Here is a 14,550-nt window from a genome sequence, read left to right as displayed (position 1 = left end):
TGAAGAGGTGAGATTTCACCTCTTTTTTCACCTCATTTCTCACCTCTTGAATTTTCATGAATTTCTTCGTAAAGACTTTGTTGAGATTTCTTCGTAAAGACTTTGTTGAGATTTCTTCGTAAAGACTTTGTCAAGACTTCTTCGTAAAGACTTTGTTAAGACTTCTTCGTAAATGACCAAAAATATATTTTAGGTGAAGAGGTGAGATTTCACCTCTTTTTTCACCTCATTTCTCACCTCTTGAATTTTCATGAATTTCTTCGTAAAGACTTTGTTAAGACTTCTTCATCTAATTTCTCATGAACTTTCTTGTCTATGTTTTGTCAAGATTTCATCGTAAAGACTTTGTTGAGATTTCTTCGTAAATGACCCTAGTAGTATATTTTTGGTGTAAATTTCATGAAAATTCAAGAGGGTGAAAAATTAGGTGAAAAAACAGGTGAAATCTCACCTCTTCACCTAAAATATATTTTTGGTGTAAATTTCATGAAAATTCAAGAGGGTGAAAAATTAGGTGAAAAAACAGGTGAAATCTCACCTCTTCACCTAAAATATATTTTTGGTGTAAATTTACGAAGAAGAAGTCTTGACAAAACATTTACGAAGAAGAAGTCTTGACAAAACATTTACGAAGAAGTCTTGACAAAACATTTACGAAGAAGAAGTCTTGACAAAACATTTACGAAGAAGAAGTCTTGACAAAACATTTACGAAGAAGAAGTCTTGACAAAACATTTACGAAGAAGTCTTGACAAAGTCTTTACGATGAAATCTTGACAAAGTCTTTACGATGAAATTCATGAAAATTCAAGAGGGTGAAAAATTAGGTGAAAAAACAGGTGAAATCTCACCTCTTCACCTAAAATATATTTTTATTGAATTCTGTATAATATTCTGAGTAATATGACAGATGTTTATATAACACTTTCTCCGGTTTATAGGACCTCTCTCATATTCTATCTTGTCATATCAAAACTCATAGTCATGTTTGTCCTCTAAGACTTCATTTATACTAAACATCTTCGGGGCTAGAAGGCACGAAGTGCCTGGAAGCCCCACTCCCTTTTTTTTTTTTTTTTTTTTTTTTTATATATTGGATTTTTTGATGAAATATAAAATTTTATATTATTATTATAAATAAAGGCTGTTCCATCAATATTTAACAAGTTTTCCGAAATGAAAAATGATTGAATTGAACAAGATACAAATGCAAATGGCCCAATAAACTTTAAATCGCTATTTTCATTGATTTTGATATTTTTTAAGTTAAAACATTCAATAAATGCTCCTTCATTAATATAAACAACACTAATTGGAATTGTGATCTGATGAAAATAACAACCAGCAAAAGCATAGTTATCAATAATTATTAAATTGCAATCTTCTTGGAATTTGATATTAAAAAGAGGAGACCCAGAAAATGCAAATTCATGAATGTATTCGACTTGTATTGGAATTTCAACAGACATTAAACGATATGATTGATATATATTCTTAAATAAGTCATTTTGTGGAAAACAAAAATTATTTATTGTTGCCTGATCAAATGCAAATGGTTCGATTGTTGATAACTTTTGAAGCAAAGATAAATTTATATTGTCCAAATTGCAAGAATAAAATGAATACTCACAAATCTTCTCAAGGATACAATCATCAGGAAAAATAATATTTTTGATACGGCTTTCACTAAATGCATATTGATCAATAATCTTTATTGATGAAGAAATTACAAGATATTTAACTTCTGATTGATAGAATGAATATGGACCGATTACTTCTAAAGAATTAGGTAATATAATTTCTGTTTGATATGGAAAAATTCCTACGAATCTTTTTTCATCATAAGATAAAATGCTATTATTCACTATAATAAAATTTTCGTTTAGTGGATCTAAATGAATTTCTTTCAGATTATAACAATATAAAAAAGCAGACATGTTAATGAATTCGATGCTAGGTGTAATATAAAAGTTAGTAATTCTAGTGTTTTCCAATAAAAGACCTGGTATAATAGTCAATCCACAATCTGAAGGAATAAATATATTATTTAGATTATAACAGTAGGAAAAAACTCCCTCGCCTAACTCTATTAAACTACTTGGAAGAGTTATGTTCTGAATTGGACAATTTTTAAAGGCATAATCCCTTATTATTTTTAAATTTGAACAATTATTTAAATTAATGGATATTAATTGACAAGAATCAAAGGCATAAGCACCAATTTCTTCTAACAATAAACATTTCTCAAATTCAAATTTATATAAGTAAGAACAATATGAAAATGCGCGACTATTTATTATCTTTAATTGTGATGGGCTGTTGAATTTGATTTCACGAACTGAACTATGAAAATTTGAGACACTATCCCCAATTACTTCATAAAATTCTGATATAATAATTACATCTTGATTAGATGGTAGTGTATTTAAGATCCTACTCGGATCAGAATTCGAAACTGTCATGTAATTCTAATTAAAATTAACAAAATAATGATATTTTAAACAAGTATGATATGATAATATTTTTCAATTTTCTTCAAGTTTTTACAAACTCAAAGAACTCGAATATTTAAAATATTGAATTAAAAAAAATGCAAAAATTTTTCTTTGATTCTGATACAAATTGAATTGGCAATAATTTTTATGGTTAATTTCAATAAAATTTATCTCTGATCTCATAAAACAAAATAACAGGGTTTTATGATGCCAAGATTTCAGAACCTCTGTTCAAATTTCTGAAAAAGGTTATATACTTTCAATTTTTAATAACCTTAAAATCTGATCAAACTCTTCAATTGATGAGTATAATCTAAAACATTCTGAATTATATTTCCTATTTTTTAGAAAATAAAACATCTAATTCTTACAATAATGTGATTAAAAGAAATAATTCTTTAACTTTTGATTATCCTTGTAATTCGGAAATACTCTGTGAACCTTATATTATCTTATTTCCAAAAGGATACTTTAAGATAGAACTTTGGGGTTCATCTGGTGGAAATGGAAGAAAAGAAGATACAAATGTTTTGAGAAATGATTCAGGAGGTCATGGCTCTTATGTTTCAGGAGATATTGCCTTCATGCATCCAAAAAAGATGTTCCTGTATTTGGGTGGTAAAGGCCAAGATCAAGTAATTAATTATCATTCCAGTATTCCGGCATATGGCGGCTGGAATTTCGGAGGAAAAGGTGGCATTGATTTCAATGAGACTAATGTCATTCCTGAAAATGGAGCTGGTGGCGGGGGTGCTTCTGATCTTCGTTTAGAATATTATGATATCAATATTAATGAATCAGATGAAAACCTTCTAAATAAGTCAATTGAAAGCAGAATTATCGTTGCTGGTTCAGGAGGTGGAGCTTGCTCAGGAAATCAATATGATTGGGGATCTCCAAATGGATTTCCAGGAGGAAACACAAGTGCGATTTCCAATGGACCTTTCACATTCGGAGGAAATCAAACTGTTGGCACTTTAGGAAAAGGAAAAGAAGGGAGATCTTCATTTAAAAATAAACAAGGAGGATCTGGTGGAAACGGTAGTGGCTATAGAGGAGGATATCAATTGCTACCCGTGACAACAAACCGTGGATTTTATCAAGTAGGAGGATCTGGCGGAAGCTCATATGTAAGTGGTCATTTAGAATGCATCAGTCCGAGTCATGCAGATGATAAAGAATCTAATAAAATCAACTCCATTCATGAGTCAGGTCTTTATTTTACAAATACTGAGATCATTAGTGGCAATGATCTCATGCCTAATCCATATGATGACAGTTACATAAGAGGTCATGTTGGTAACGGAGTTTGTCGTATTACTGTTCTTTTTTATGCGATATGTGACACATGTAATTATAGACAAAACTTGCATATTTCTTTATTTCTTTTTATATGTTTGATTGAAATAAATTTGACATGATTCAATTGTATTCAAAATTTGTGATGTTACAACAATATCCGAAACAATTCTATTGTTCTCTTTTTTAGAGAAGAAAAGAATAAATAGTCCCTCAAATTGATTATTATCTATTAGGTACAACAAGTGAAGCACAAGTTAATGTCACAAATTCCAAAAATTCCTTTATTTTTAGATATCCTTGCAAATCTGATTACAAATGCGAACCATATGTTCTCAAATTCGAGAAAGGATACTACAGAATTGAACTATGGGGATCTTCTGGTGGTAATGCTCGAGAAGAAAGTCTTGAAACAATACGACTTGATTCAGGTGGTCATGGATCATATGTCTCATGAAATATTGTTTTAAAGCGTCCAACAAAGATGTACCTATATCTTGGTGGAAAAGGCCAAGACCAAACTGCAGACATTCCTCATAAAACTCAAGCATTAGGTGGCTGGAATTATGGAGGAAATGGCGGAGCTGAATATAATTCTATGGAAGCAGGATATCCAGAAAATGGAGCAGGCGGAGGAGGTGCTGTAGACATACGCTTAGACTATTACGATATAAATATTGATGATTTCAATGAGAGTGCTTTGAATAAATCAATTGAGAGCCGAATAATCGTCGCCGGATCAGGTGGCGGGGCAGTTTCAGGAAAATCTGTTGTTTGGGGTTCTTCTGAAGGTTTTCCAGGAGGAAACATTTCAGCAATATCTAATGGACCATATACAATCAGAGGCTCCCAAATTTTAGGAAAATTAGGAATGGGAAAAGAAGGATTAAATTCTGCCCAAAATCAAGGAGCTTCGGGAGGATGTGGAAGTGGATATCGTGGCGGATATAATGAATTACCTTTTACCTCCAATACAGGTTATTACAAAATTGGAGGTACGGGGGGAAGTTCATATATCAGCGGACATCCTGGATGTATAAGTCCTTCGCATTCAACTGATTTAGTTTCAAATAATAAAAATTCAATTCATGAGTCTGGTTTAGTTTTTGATAATACTAAAATTATTAGTGGAAATGAGACTATGCCAAGTCCATTTAATAGTTCTTCGATCCAAGGAAATGTCGGAAATGGAATTTGTCGAATAACAATTCTTCCTTCTTTCATAACAATCTTGCGAAAGAAGATAGCCACAAATTTGTATTATTCATTATTTATGACTTGTATGATAAATAAATAATACATATTATGAATGAAAATTACAAATCGATTATTTCCAACAATATGTTTGTAGCAGATTTATGAAAGTATAAGGTTTTTATGGATTGAGAAAAAGTGAATTTTAACCTTAAATTATAATGTATTTTTTATGATTTTATTTTCAGATTTAAAATCCTAAATAGGGATTAAAGTATATATAATTCACGATATTGTTATTGCTAAATATAGGAATGATTACTATCTACGGATTTTTGAACATAATTATACAATCCAAAAATGTTTCAACAATGAATCCGAAGCATTATCTTCAGATATACCAGGAAAATATTCCATTTTATCAACTCTTAATGAATCTAGATATGTTTCTGGAGAAAAATATAACTTTATTATTGAATATCCAAATGAAAACAAATACAATAGCTGGAACCAGTCATTAAATCCTGTTTATGATCGAGATTCATCATTAAGATTGACAGCTGAAGGATATAATCAAACAGAAATCTTCGCAGAAATGGATACTGATATTAACCATTTTGGAGGTTTAGTTTATAACAATTATAATCATTCTCTCCTTGAAGGACAACCAAACATATCTAATTGGTTCTTTGCAATTGGAATGTACTGTTCTTCAAGATCAAATTGGCTCAATAACGCAATACCTGCAAATGGCGTTGGAACCAATAGAGTTCGACTTTTTGCAAAAATAAATTCAATTGAAATTCCAGCAGGGTATTTGATTGAAAGACATGTTTGCACAATTAGATTTCATTATTCAATATCATATTTTCAAACTTTTGTTTTATCAATTCAAGTTTTTATTTCAATATAAAATAAAACATTTTAAATGATTTTTATACAAAATTATATATAAGGTGGTCGTTTCTGGTTGATAAATCCAAAATCTGGGAAAAGCCAGTGGGGAAAAAATAATCTTGTAAAAAAATCGGGCCTCCGGCGGCAGCGCTAGCCCTTCGGGCGCGTCGCCGCCTCCGGCCATGAACATCACAAAGTTAATGTCGCCATTTATGAAATATGCCCTATATTATTTTTCCTTTTTCTTTCCTTTCCTCCTTTTTCCTTTTATTTTCTCCTTCTTTTTCTGTTTTTTTCTTTATTCATTGATTTTCTCTTGGTATTTCGAAATTTTATTCAAATAATTTAACAACTTTTATAAACCAATATTATAACTTTATTCATTTATACATTATCTACCAATTTTACACTTCAAATATTACAGTTTTTTAAAGTGGATCAAATTTCATTTTATTAAGATATTAAAGTTTTGGAATCAGTATTATTTTGAAAAAGCACCTAAGTTATTTAATTAAAATGGTATTATTCAAATATTGAAATTTAAATATAATTTGATTTGCTCAATTTTTTAAATCTGTAAGTACAGTTTTGTTTGAAGTAACAAAAAAATGATATATGCAGTTAGCGAAGTAAATTTACTAATAATAAAAAAGTTTGCTCTAATTCAATTAATTTAAACCTTTGGTAATGATAGAACATGCATAATATTTAAAATATGGATGAAATTCTTTGTATAAAGGTAAGTTGATGAGTTTTTTTCGAATCTGGGTTTAAAATATCTGAAGGTAAACAATTGATCTTAAGTGTTTATGCTGTATACCAAGAATTACATTAGATTCATTGTTGACTATTTGTTCAAATCTTTCCCATTCAATCACAGGATACTGAATCTGATGGAAAATCATTATTACTGTGAAATTCGCATTGATGTCATATGATGATCCATTGCCCGAGAAGTTCGGTGTATCCCAAGTATATGAGGAACACGTATGTTTTTCCCCAGATTTTGGATGAGGTATGGCGAAAATTGAGAACTTTTGTAAAAAAATTGAGAGATTTTGTAAAAAAAATTGAGAGGAAAATCTGGTGAAAGAATCACAGATGTGGTGATACCAGAAGGTATGGGAATTCGATGAATACAGGATAGTATGCTCCTATATGAATAGTAGAAACATAATCCATTATCAAATCATCCGGGAAACAACTTTTTCTTCTCCAAAAATATTTTGAAAATGAAAAAATAAAAAAAAAATTTATTACCATAAAAACCAGATTTTATTACCTCGGGGAACGTTTCCCAGCACTTTTCCACCAGAATCGGCCACCTTATTATATATATATATATAAACAATATACCTCAAATTTTTCTGAGCTTTGTCTCAGAAAAAATTTGAGGTATATTCGCTATATCATACCATTCAAATTGTTTTGGGATTATGATTTGATAGAAAAAAGGGTCCCAAAAAATTTGAATGGTTGGATATATATATATTATTGTATAACATAATTTTTTTTTCAAAGTTTAAAGCTAATATCTATGGAGACATTAAAATTTACATTTATACATAATTATTTACGACATTGCAAAAGAGAAATGAGTGAGATTTTGGTTTTGAGATGTGATATGGGAATAATAAGTGTTTGGTCATCAATAATATTGATGCAACGAATGCAGTGATATGGAAGACCTGAGCGTCTGAGAATGATAATGAACGAATGAAGATGATTTTCAATATCAAGACATTCTTCAAGTGAATAACATTGTTCGAACGAGAACTCATAAACAGATGAGACACAAAGAGGGAAGTTGATCCGTTTAAGATTAGTGCAGTTGAAAAATGCATATCGATTGATTGTTCGAACTGTGTTGCTGTTGATAAAGACTGTTTCAAGATTGTATGAATTCATGAATGATGATTCACCAATGATTCGACTGTTGATTTCGAAATGTGTATCTCTTGACATTGGTGCATGTACAATGATGGTCTCATAGTTTTCTTCATCTTCAATTCGATATATTGTATTACTAATACATTTGTATTTCTCGGATGAAAAATCTGATATATATTTCAACTTTGGACAATTTACAAATGCTCCTTCTGATATATATTCTAAATGAGAATTTTCAGGAATATAAATCATTATTAATTCTGGGCAATTATAGAATGCATTTTGTTGAATCACATTAATATAATTTTCAAAGTAAATTATTTTTGTATTTATATTTTCAAATGCATGGGGTGCAACTATAAAAACATCTCTTGGAACTAATAAAAATTCGTCATCTCCGTAATAATCTAGCATAACTCTTTCTCTGAGATCAATCAAAAAATTAAAAGCTAAAACTAAATAATTATCTTCAATATATGGATAATATCCTCCGAGAATGTAATCCCAAAAACTTCCCCTAAGAAATCTAAATTTTTGCTTAAAATTGAACCTGAAACGATGAAATACTGTGTTTTCAATTTTAATGCTAGATCCTTCAAAATTCAATCTCAAATCATGAGTATTACTAAAAGAATTTGGTGAAATTTGAATATAATTAGCAGACATTGGAATGGTAAAATTTTTTGTGAAATTTCCATCTAAACCAATTTTTATTTCATCATTGATTAGTATGAATTCACTTGTATTCAAATGATTAATTTCACAATTGGAAAATGAATCTACATCAATATTTGTAATCATCGATTCAATACTCAAATAATTAAATGAGCATGAAGAAAAACATTGGGAATATAAATAAGGTTTGAACTCTCCTGAGATAAATGTAATATTTTTGAATGATTTTATGTTTGAAAATGCATTATCTTGAATGACATAATTTTGTGCGGGAAATTCAATATTTTCAAGATTAGTATCGCTAAATGCATATGATCCTATAGATTTTAAGTTACATTCGGGATCAAAAACCAATTTCGTTAAATTTGTACAATCACAAAAAGCATATGAAGAAATTATCTCAACTGATTTTGGAATCGCGATGCTTGATATATTAGATCGATAAAATGAATAGCTTCCTATAACTTTAAGATTACAATTATCTGCAAAGTAAACTTGTTTTATGGTACTATATTCATAAAATCTTTTCTCTGGGATTTCAGTTATGTTTAAAGGAATCATTATTGTTTCGAATGATTTAGTATAAGAATCAATATTAGAAAATTTACTATTTTCGGAAAGATGAATTATTGTGGTACTTCGAAATGAATCTATATCAACAAAAGTTACTGAGTCTGGTAAAGATATATCAGTTAATGACGAATTTTCAAATGCTTCTGTCTCAATATTTTTGAGTTGAGATAAATGGGAAAATACAACATTTTGAAGATTAGTACAGTTTAAAAATGCATATGATTTGATTAATGTAACTTTTGATGGGATTGTGATGGATGTCATTGGACATTCGTAATATGAATAGGAACCAATGATTTCAACACTTTCATTAATGAAAAATTCTTCCTTTTTTGAATGGAAATAAAATACTTCTTTATAGTCTTTAGAATAAATGATAGAATTAACAATTGTCAAATATTCGTTATCCGAATCAATTTCAAATTCGATCGCATTGCTATTGTTAATCATATTACAATTGAAATTTTTCATTGTATTGGGGATTATAAATCTAGTAATAGATGTTCCTGTGAATGCATCATTTTCGATAACTTCAATTTGACTGTTAGATTGAAATACGATATTTTGAAGCGCTTTACAGTTGTAAAATGCATGATTTCTGATGCTTCGAACTGATGTAGGAATAATGATTGATGAGATATTTGTTTGTGAAAATGCATAAATGCCGATTGTTTGAACTGATGATGGAAGAGTAATTGATTCAATTTCAATATTATAAAAAGAATATTTTCCAATGATTTCAATATGACAATCTTCCGGAAATATATAATTAGGTTTATTTTTATAATAATATAGAAAATAAATTTCTGGAATGTTATCAACTTCAAAAGTAGTAAGTGATGATGGAACATTGAATTCGATGATTTTTGTTTTGATGAATGCATTTGGACTCAATTTTCTTAATTGAGTATTAGATGCAAATGTTATATTCTCAAGATTTTTGCATTCATAAAATACCAAATCATGAATTTCAATTAATGAACTTGGAATTGTGAAATTGGTTATGCTAGTATATTTGAATGCTTCATCTTCAATAATTGTTAATTGTGAATCATCTGTTATTTTAACATCTCGAAGATGTGAACATCCAGAAAATGCATTTTCTTCAATTTTAATAACTGATGATGGAATTAAAATTGATGAGATTTTCGAATTATATAACATATGGTTGCTTATAATTGTTAAATGTGAATCATAATGTAATGTAAATTCAATAAGATTATAGCAATTGTAAAATGCATAGTTTCCAATATAATTTACAGATGAAGGAATTTCGATTGTTTCTATTTGTGAATTATAAAAAGCGTATTCATCAATTATTTCGAGTGATGGTGGTATTGTGATTGATTTAATTTTGCAATAATTAAATGCATATGCTCCTATTTTTTTCAAGTTTGAATTTTCTTGAAATTCTATTGTCTCAATTGTTGAATAATTAAATGCATAATCATCAATTAAAGTAACAGTTGACGGAATAGATATATACCGAATATTTGATTGATGAAATGAATCTTTTCCTATCGTTGTCAAATTAGGAATGTTTATTGTTAAATTTTTTATATTTCCAAATGAGTTGTTCATAAGTTCAGTATAGTTCGAATTTGCTAAAAACGAAATATCATCTAATTCGCAATACTGAAATGCATATTCATCAATGACTTTAATTGAACAGGGTATTTGAATTGATTTTAACAATGTTTTAGAAAATGCGTATTTTCCAATAGAATTCAAATGAGATTCTATATGAAATATTATTTGAGATAGGTTTGAGGATTCAAAACAATTATTTCCAAGTGAAGTTAATGTACATGGAAGTGAAATTGAAGAAATATTTGTAAAATAGAATGCATATTGATCAATAATTGTTAGTTGACTATCAGAATTAAAGATAACTTCATGTAAAGATAGACAGCTTGAAAATGCATAATAACCAATAATTTTAACAGATGATGGAATATGAATTGAAGTTATTTTAGTGCCATAAAATGCATATGAACCAATTTCATCTAATTGACTGTTCTCTTCAAAGGTAACATTAACAAGTAAATTGCAATTACAAAATGCATTGTAACCGATTTTCTTTATATTTGAATTTATGAATATTGAAGTTATATTTGAATTACCATATATATATGAAGGAATTTCTTCCAAATGACTATTTTCTTCCAATGTGATTGAATTCAAAGATGGACAGTAAAAAATGCGGAATGATCAATAAATTTCACCGACGATGGAATTACAAATGATGTAATTGGCAAATAGCTAAACGCATATCCATGTATTTCTTCTAAGTGGCTATTATCCTCAAATGTAATACTAACCAAAAATTGCATTGATAAAACGCACTATCGTTAATAACTTGAACTGAAGATGGAATTAAAATAGAACTTATATTGTTATATGCAAATGAATTATTCCCGATCACTCTTAATTGACTTCTTTCACAAAAATTGATATTTGATAGTGTGTTACATTGATAGAATGCATTATTTCCAATATAATTTAGAGCTGAAGGTAGTAAAATGTTTGTAATTTTACAATATTCAAAAGCACTATCTGATATTTCTAATAGTTGTGATCCGTTTTCAAATGATATATTTTCAATAGAAGAATAATAAAATGCTCTATCTCCAATTTTTGAAACAAATTTTGGAACAAAAAAATTAGATATCTTTGTGTATGCAAATGTCATTGATGGTATTTCCTGAAGTTGACTTCCTTCTTCAAATTTCACAATCTTTAAAGAGGAATATTGAAATGTACTATTATGAATAACAGTGATATTTTTTGGAATAAATATTTCCTCAAGAATTGAATTTTTGAATAACTCCGAACCTAGTTCTTTTACGTATAATGGAATTGTGGAATTCATTTCAATTTTCAAACATTGAATAATAGTTTGGTTTCGATTTGAATATAAATAATTATCATCTGCATAAAAATATTTGTTTAAAGGAGAAATCTTGATATTTAGAGTATGTTTAAAACCAAAGGCACCAAAACTAATATTATTCAAATATTTTGGAATGAAAATTTCCTTTAAATTACATCCTCCAAATGCTTGATATCCAATATATGTTAGACTACTATCTTCTGGAATAATAACGTATTGCAAGCAAGGGCAATTGCAAAATGCATAGTCATCAATTTTTAGAGTACTATTTGGAATTTCTATTTCAGAAATAAAACTTGTAAATGAATATTTTCCAATGTAAATTAATTCACTATTTCCTTTAAATTTTACTTCTGAAAGAACAGAATAGTAATATGAAGAGGAAGAAGAAGAATATCCGACTGGAAAAGCATTATCATAAATGAATTGAATCTGCGAAGGAATTTCAATTGAAACAAATCCTTGGAATGAAGGATTGATTTCAGTGAAAACATCATTTTCTGGGAATGCAAATTTTCTCAATAAAGTTGCATAAAATGCATATGGCTGAATTGCTTCCAGATTCTGTAACAAAGAAAGATTTAATTCGAATAATTCAAGACAATAGCTAAAAGAATATTCCTCAATAATTTCAAGCATTGAATCTTCAGGAAATGCAACATTTTCAATATTTGATTTAAAGAATGCATATCTTTTTATTCTTTTGACAGAAGAAGGGATAATTACTGATTTAATAGAAGATTTGTAGAATGAAAATTCACCAATTTCTTCTAATGAATCATGCAAAGTGGTCACTTTTACAAATGGAAAAACACCTATAAGTCTCTTATAATCTGATGAATACAAGCATCTATCAAACATTCGAAAATTTTCATTTGCATTATCTAATATGACTTCTTTTAGAAAAGGGCATTCAGCAAAAGCGCTCATGTTTATTTCAACAACATGATTCGGTATGTAAAAAGATATTATTTTTGTTTTCATGAACACTTCACCAGAAATGTTTACCAAATTACTGTCAGAGGGAAATTCAATTTCTTTTAGTTTATTGCATTCAATAAATGCTGCTTCTCTTAGTTCAGACAAGGAACTTGGAAATGATAACATTTCAATACCAGAATCCTTGAATGCATTATCTTTAATTATTTTGAGGCTTGAGCACATACTAAGATTCAAAATTTTTATTTGGCAATTGTAAAAAGCATAAGCTCCTATTTCTTCTAAATATGGACATTTTTCAAATTCAAATTTTGTAAGATTTTCATCATTGACTCTAAAAGCTGAATCATTGATCTTTTTTAATTGAGATATGCCTTTAAATCTAACAGTGTTGATGTAATAATATGTATAATATCCAGGTCTAGTAACTTCAGATCCAATAATTTCACAGTCATCATCAATTTCGATGATACCTGATTGGGGTTCATATGAATAACTATCCCATGAAATTTTTCGTAAAGTTTTCCCTTCAGATGAATTGTAATAATAATATCGATATTGAATTAGAGAAAAAACAATCATTGAATGTATTAGAATGAAATTTTAACTTATAAAATATTGGGGTTCATTAGCCCCACCGAATTTTACATGTTATCCGTCCTCAATTCAAAGAAATTAATAATTTTTTGGAAAAAGCGGTTATTTCTATCGACAATCAAAAAGAAACTCAGAATCCAGAAATAGGAAGAAAAAATCTCACACTACAAAGATATGTCAATATCTTTGCATCCAAACCGGGTAGCTCATCTTGAGACACTTTTTTATTTTCCTTTTTTTATTGTTGTAGTTTCCGACAGATCAACCAATAATTCACAAAAAGCCTTGAACCGCTTAATACCATTTGTTTAGACTCGATGATAAGAACCAAGACTTTCAAAAAACAAATCTTTTTCTCGACCATCTTAAATATCATCATCGTTTAGTAATATAACACAAGAATTTCAACGCACAATGAGGAAAAATCGAAAAGTCATTATCAATTTTCCTCTATTATTCGTATCTTTTTATTTCAAACTTAATTTATCTTGAAATAGGCCAAAAATATATTATTCACATAATTCTCTCATTAGGCATTATTCAAAACAAACATATTTTCAAAAGAAAAACTGAAAATAATTAAATAAAAAAAAGTAATTTGCAATTTTATGAACAACGATCCAGTACACAATGTCCAGATACAAAAGTAAGTTTATTAAGAATACTTGTTACTCTAGTAACTAATCAATTTGTACTGACCATAATAAAAAAGCCGAAAACTTGTTTCTTTTCTCAACAGACCTCTTTTAAGATATTTTATTGAATGCGCCACTAGTGTATCGGTTAGCATGAGGGTTTCCCAAACCTTTGAGCCGGGTTCGATTCCCGGGTGGCGCATAATTTTTAATAAAAAGTTAATTTCCATTTTTCGATTACTTTTTATAACTCCACTGCTAAATTAAAACATTTTGAATATGATTTCATTAATGGTAATTCTTACATCAAAACATTTCCAGCTTATTTCAAAAGATAGTTGTAAATTACAATGTAGACGGGATCAAATAGTGATAAATAAATTAAATATTGTTTGGGTGCTTGAACTTTCTTGATTGAATTGGGAATCAATCTAATAATATGAGATAATACTTCCAAATGAAA

At 28.7% G+C, this 14,550-nt stretch overlaps 4 protein-coding genes and 1 non-coding gene across 5 annotated transcripts, besides 1 other annotated feature; 3 read left to right on the top strand and 2 right to left on the bottom strand.

Annotated features, from left to right (window-relative positions):
• Window positions 1-1,088: part of a mobile genetic element that runs on past the window's edge.
• Window positions 1,089-3,094: 2,006 nt separating this feature from the next.
• TVAGG3_0795220 (glycine-rich protein family) lies at window positions 3,095-3,916 on the top strand (the record flags this gene model as incomplete). Its single annotated transcript, XM_001302668.1, has 1 exon — window positions 3,095-3,916. The coding sequence occupies one exon, from the start codon at window positions 3,095-3,097 to the stop codon at window positions 3,914-3,916; it is 822 nt and encodes a 273-aa protein (XP_001302669.1).
• Window positions 3,917-4,278: 362 nt separating this feature from the next.
• Window positions 4,279-5,091, top strand: TVAGG3_0795210 (glycine-rich protein family; the record flags this gene model as incomplete). The annotated part of the gene is made up of 1 exon (XM_001302667.1): window positions 4,279-5,091. One exon carries the CDS (start codon window positions 4,279-4,281, stop codon window positions 5,089-5,091), a length of 813 nt encoding a protein of 270 aa, XP_001302668.1.
• Window positions 5,092-7,424: 2,333 nt separating this feature from the next.
• Window positions 7,425-11,166, bottom strand: TVAGG3_0795200 (leucine-rich repeats (6 copies)-containing protein; the record flags this gene model as incomplete). The annotated part of the gene is made up of 1 exon (XM_001302666.1): window positions 7,455-10,604. The coding sequence occupies one exon, from the start codon at window positions 10,602-10,604 to the stop codon at window positions 7,455-7,457; it is 3,150 nt and encodes a 1,049-aa protein (XP_001302667.1).
• Window positions 11,167-11,225: 59 nt separating this feature from the next.
• Window positions 11,226-13,526, bottom strand: TVAGG3_0795190 (leucine-rich repeats (6 copies)-containing protein; the record flags this gene model as incomplete). The annotated part of the gene is made up of 1 exon (XM_001302665.1): window positions 11,311-12,777. One exon carries the CDS (start codon window positions 12,775-12,777, stop codon window positions 11,311-11,313), a length of 1,467 nt encoding a protein of 488 aa, XP_001302666.1.
• Window positions 13,527-14,217: 691 nt separating this feature from the next.
• TVAGG3_0795180 lies at window positions 14,218-14,289 on the top strand. Its single transcript has one exon. It is a non-coding gene; the product is annotated as a tRNA-Gly (tRNA).
• The last annotated feature ends 261 nt before the right edge of the window (window positions 14,290-14,550 follow it).

This window comes from Trichomonas vaginalis, chromosome VI, assembly GCF_026262505.1.
Source record: "Trichomonas vaginalis G3 chromosome VI, whole genome shotgun sequence".
In the NCBI taxonomy this organism is placed as follows: Eukaryota; Parabasalia; order Trichomonadida; family Trichomonadidae; genus Trichomonas; species Trichomonas vaginalis.
Note: the sequence above shows the minus strand (reverse complement) of the source record. Positions and strands in the feature narration are given on the sequence as shown.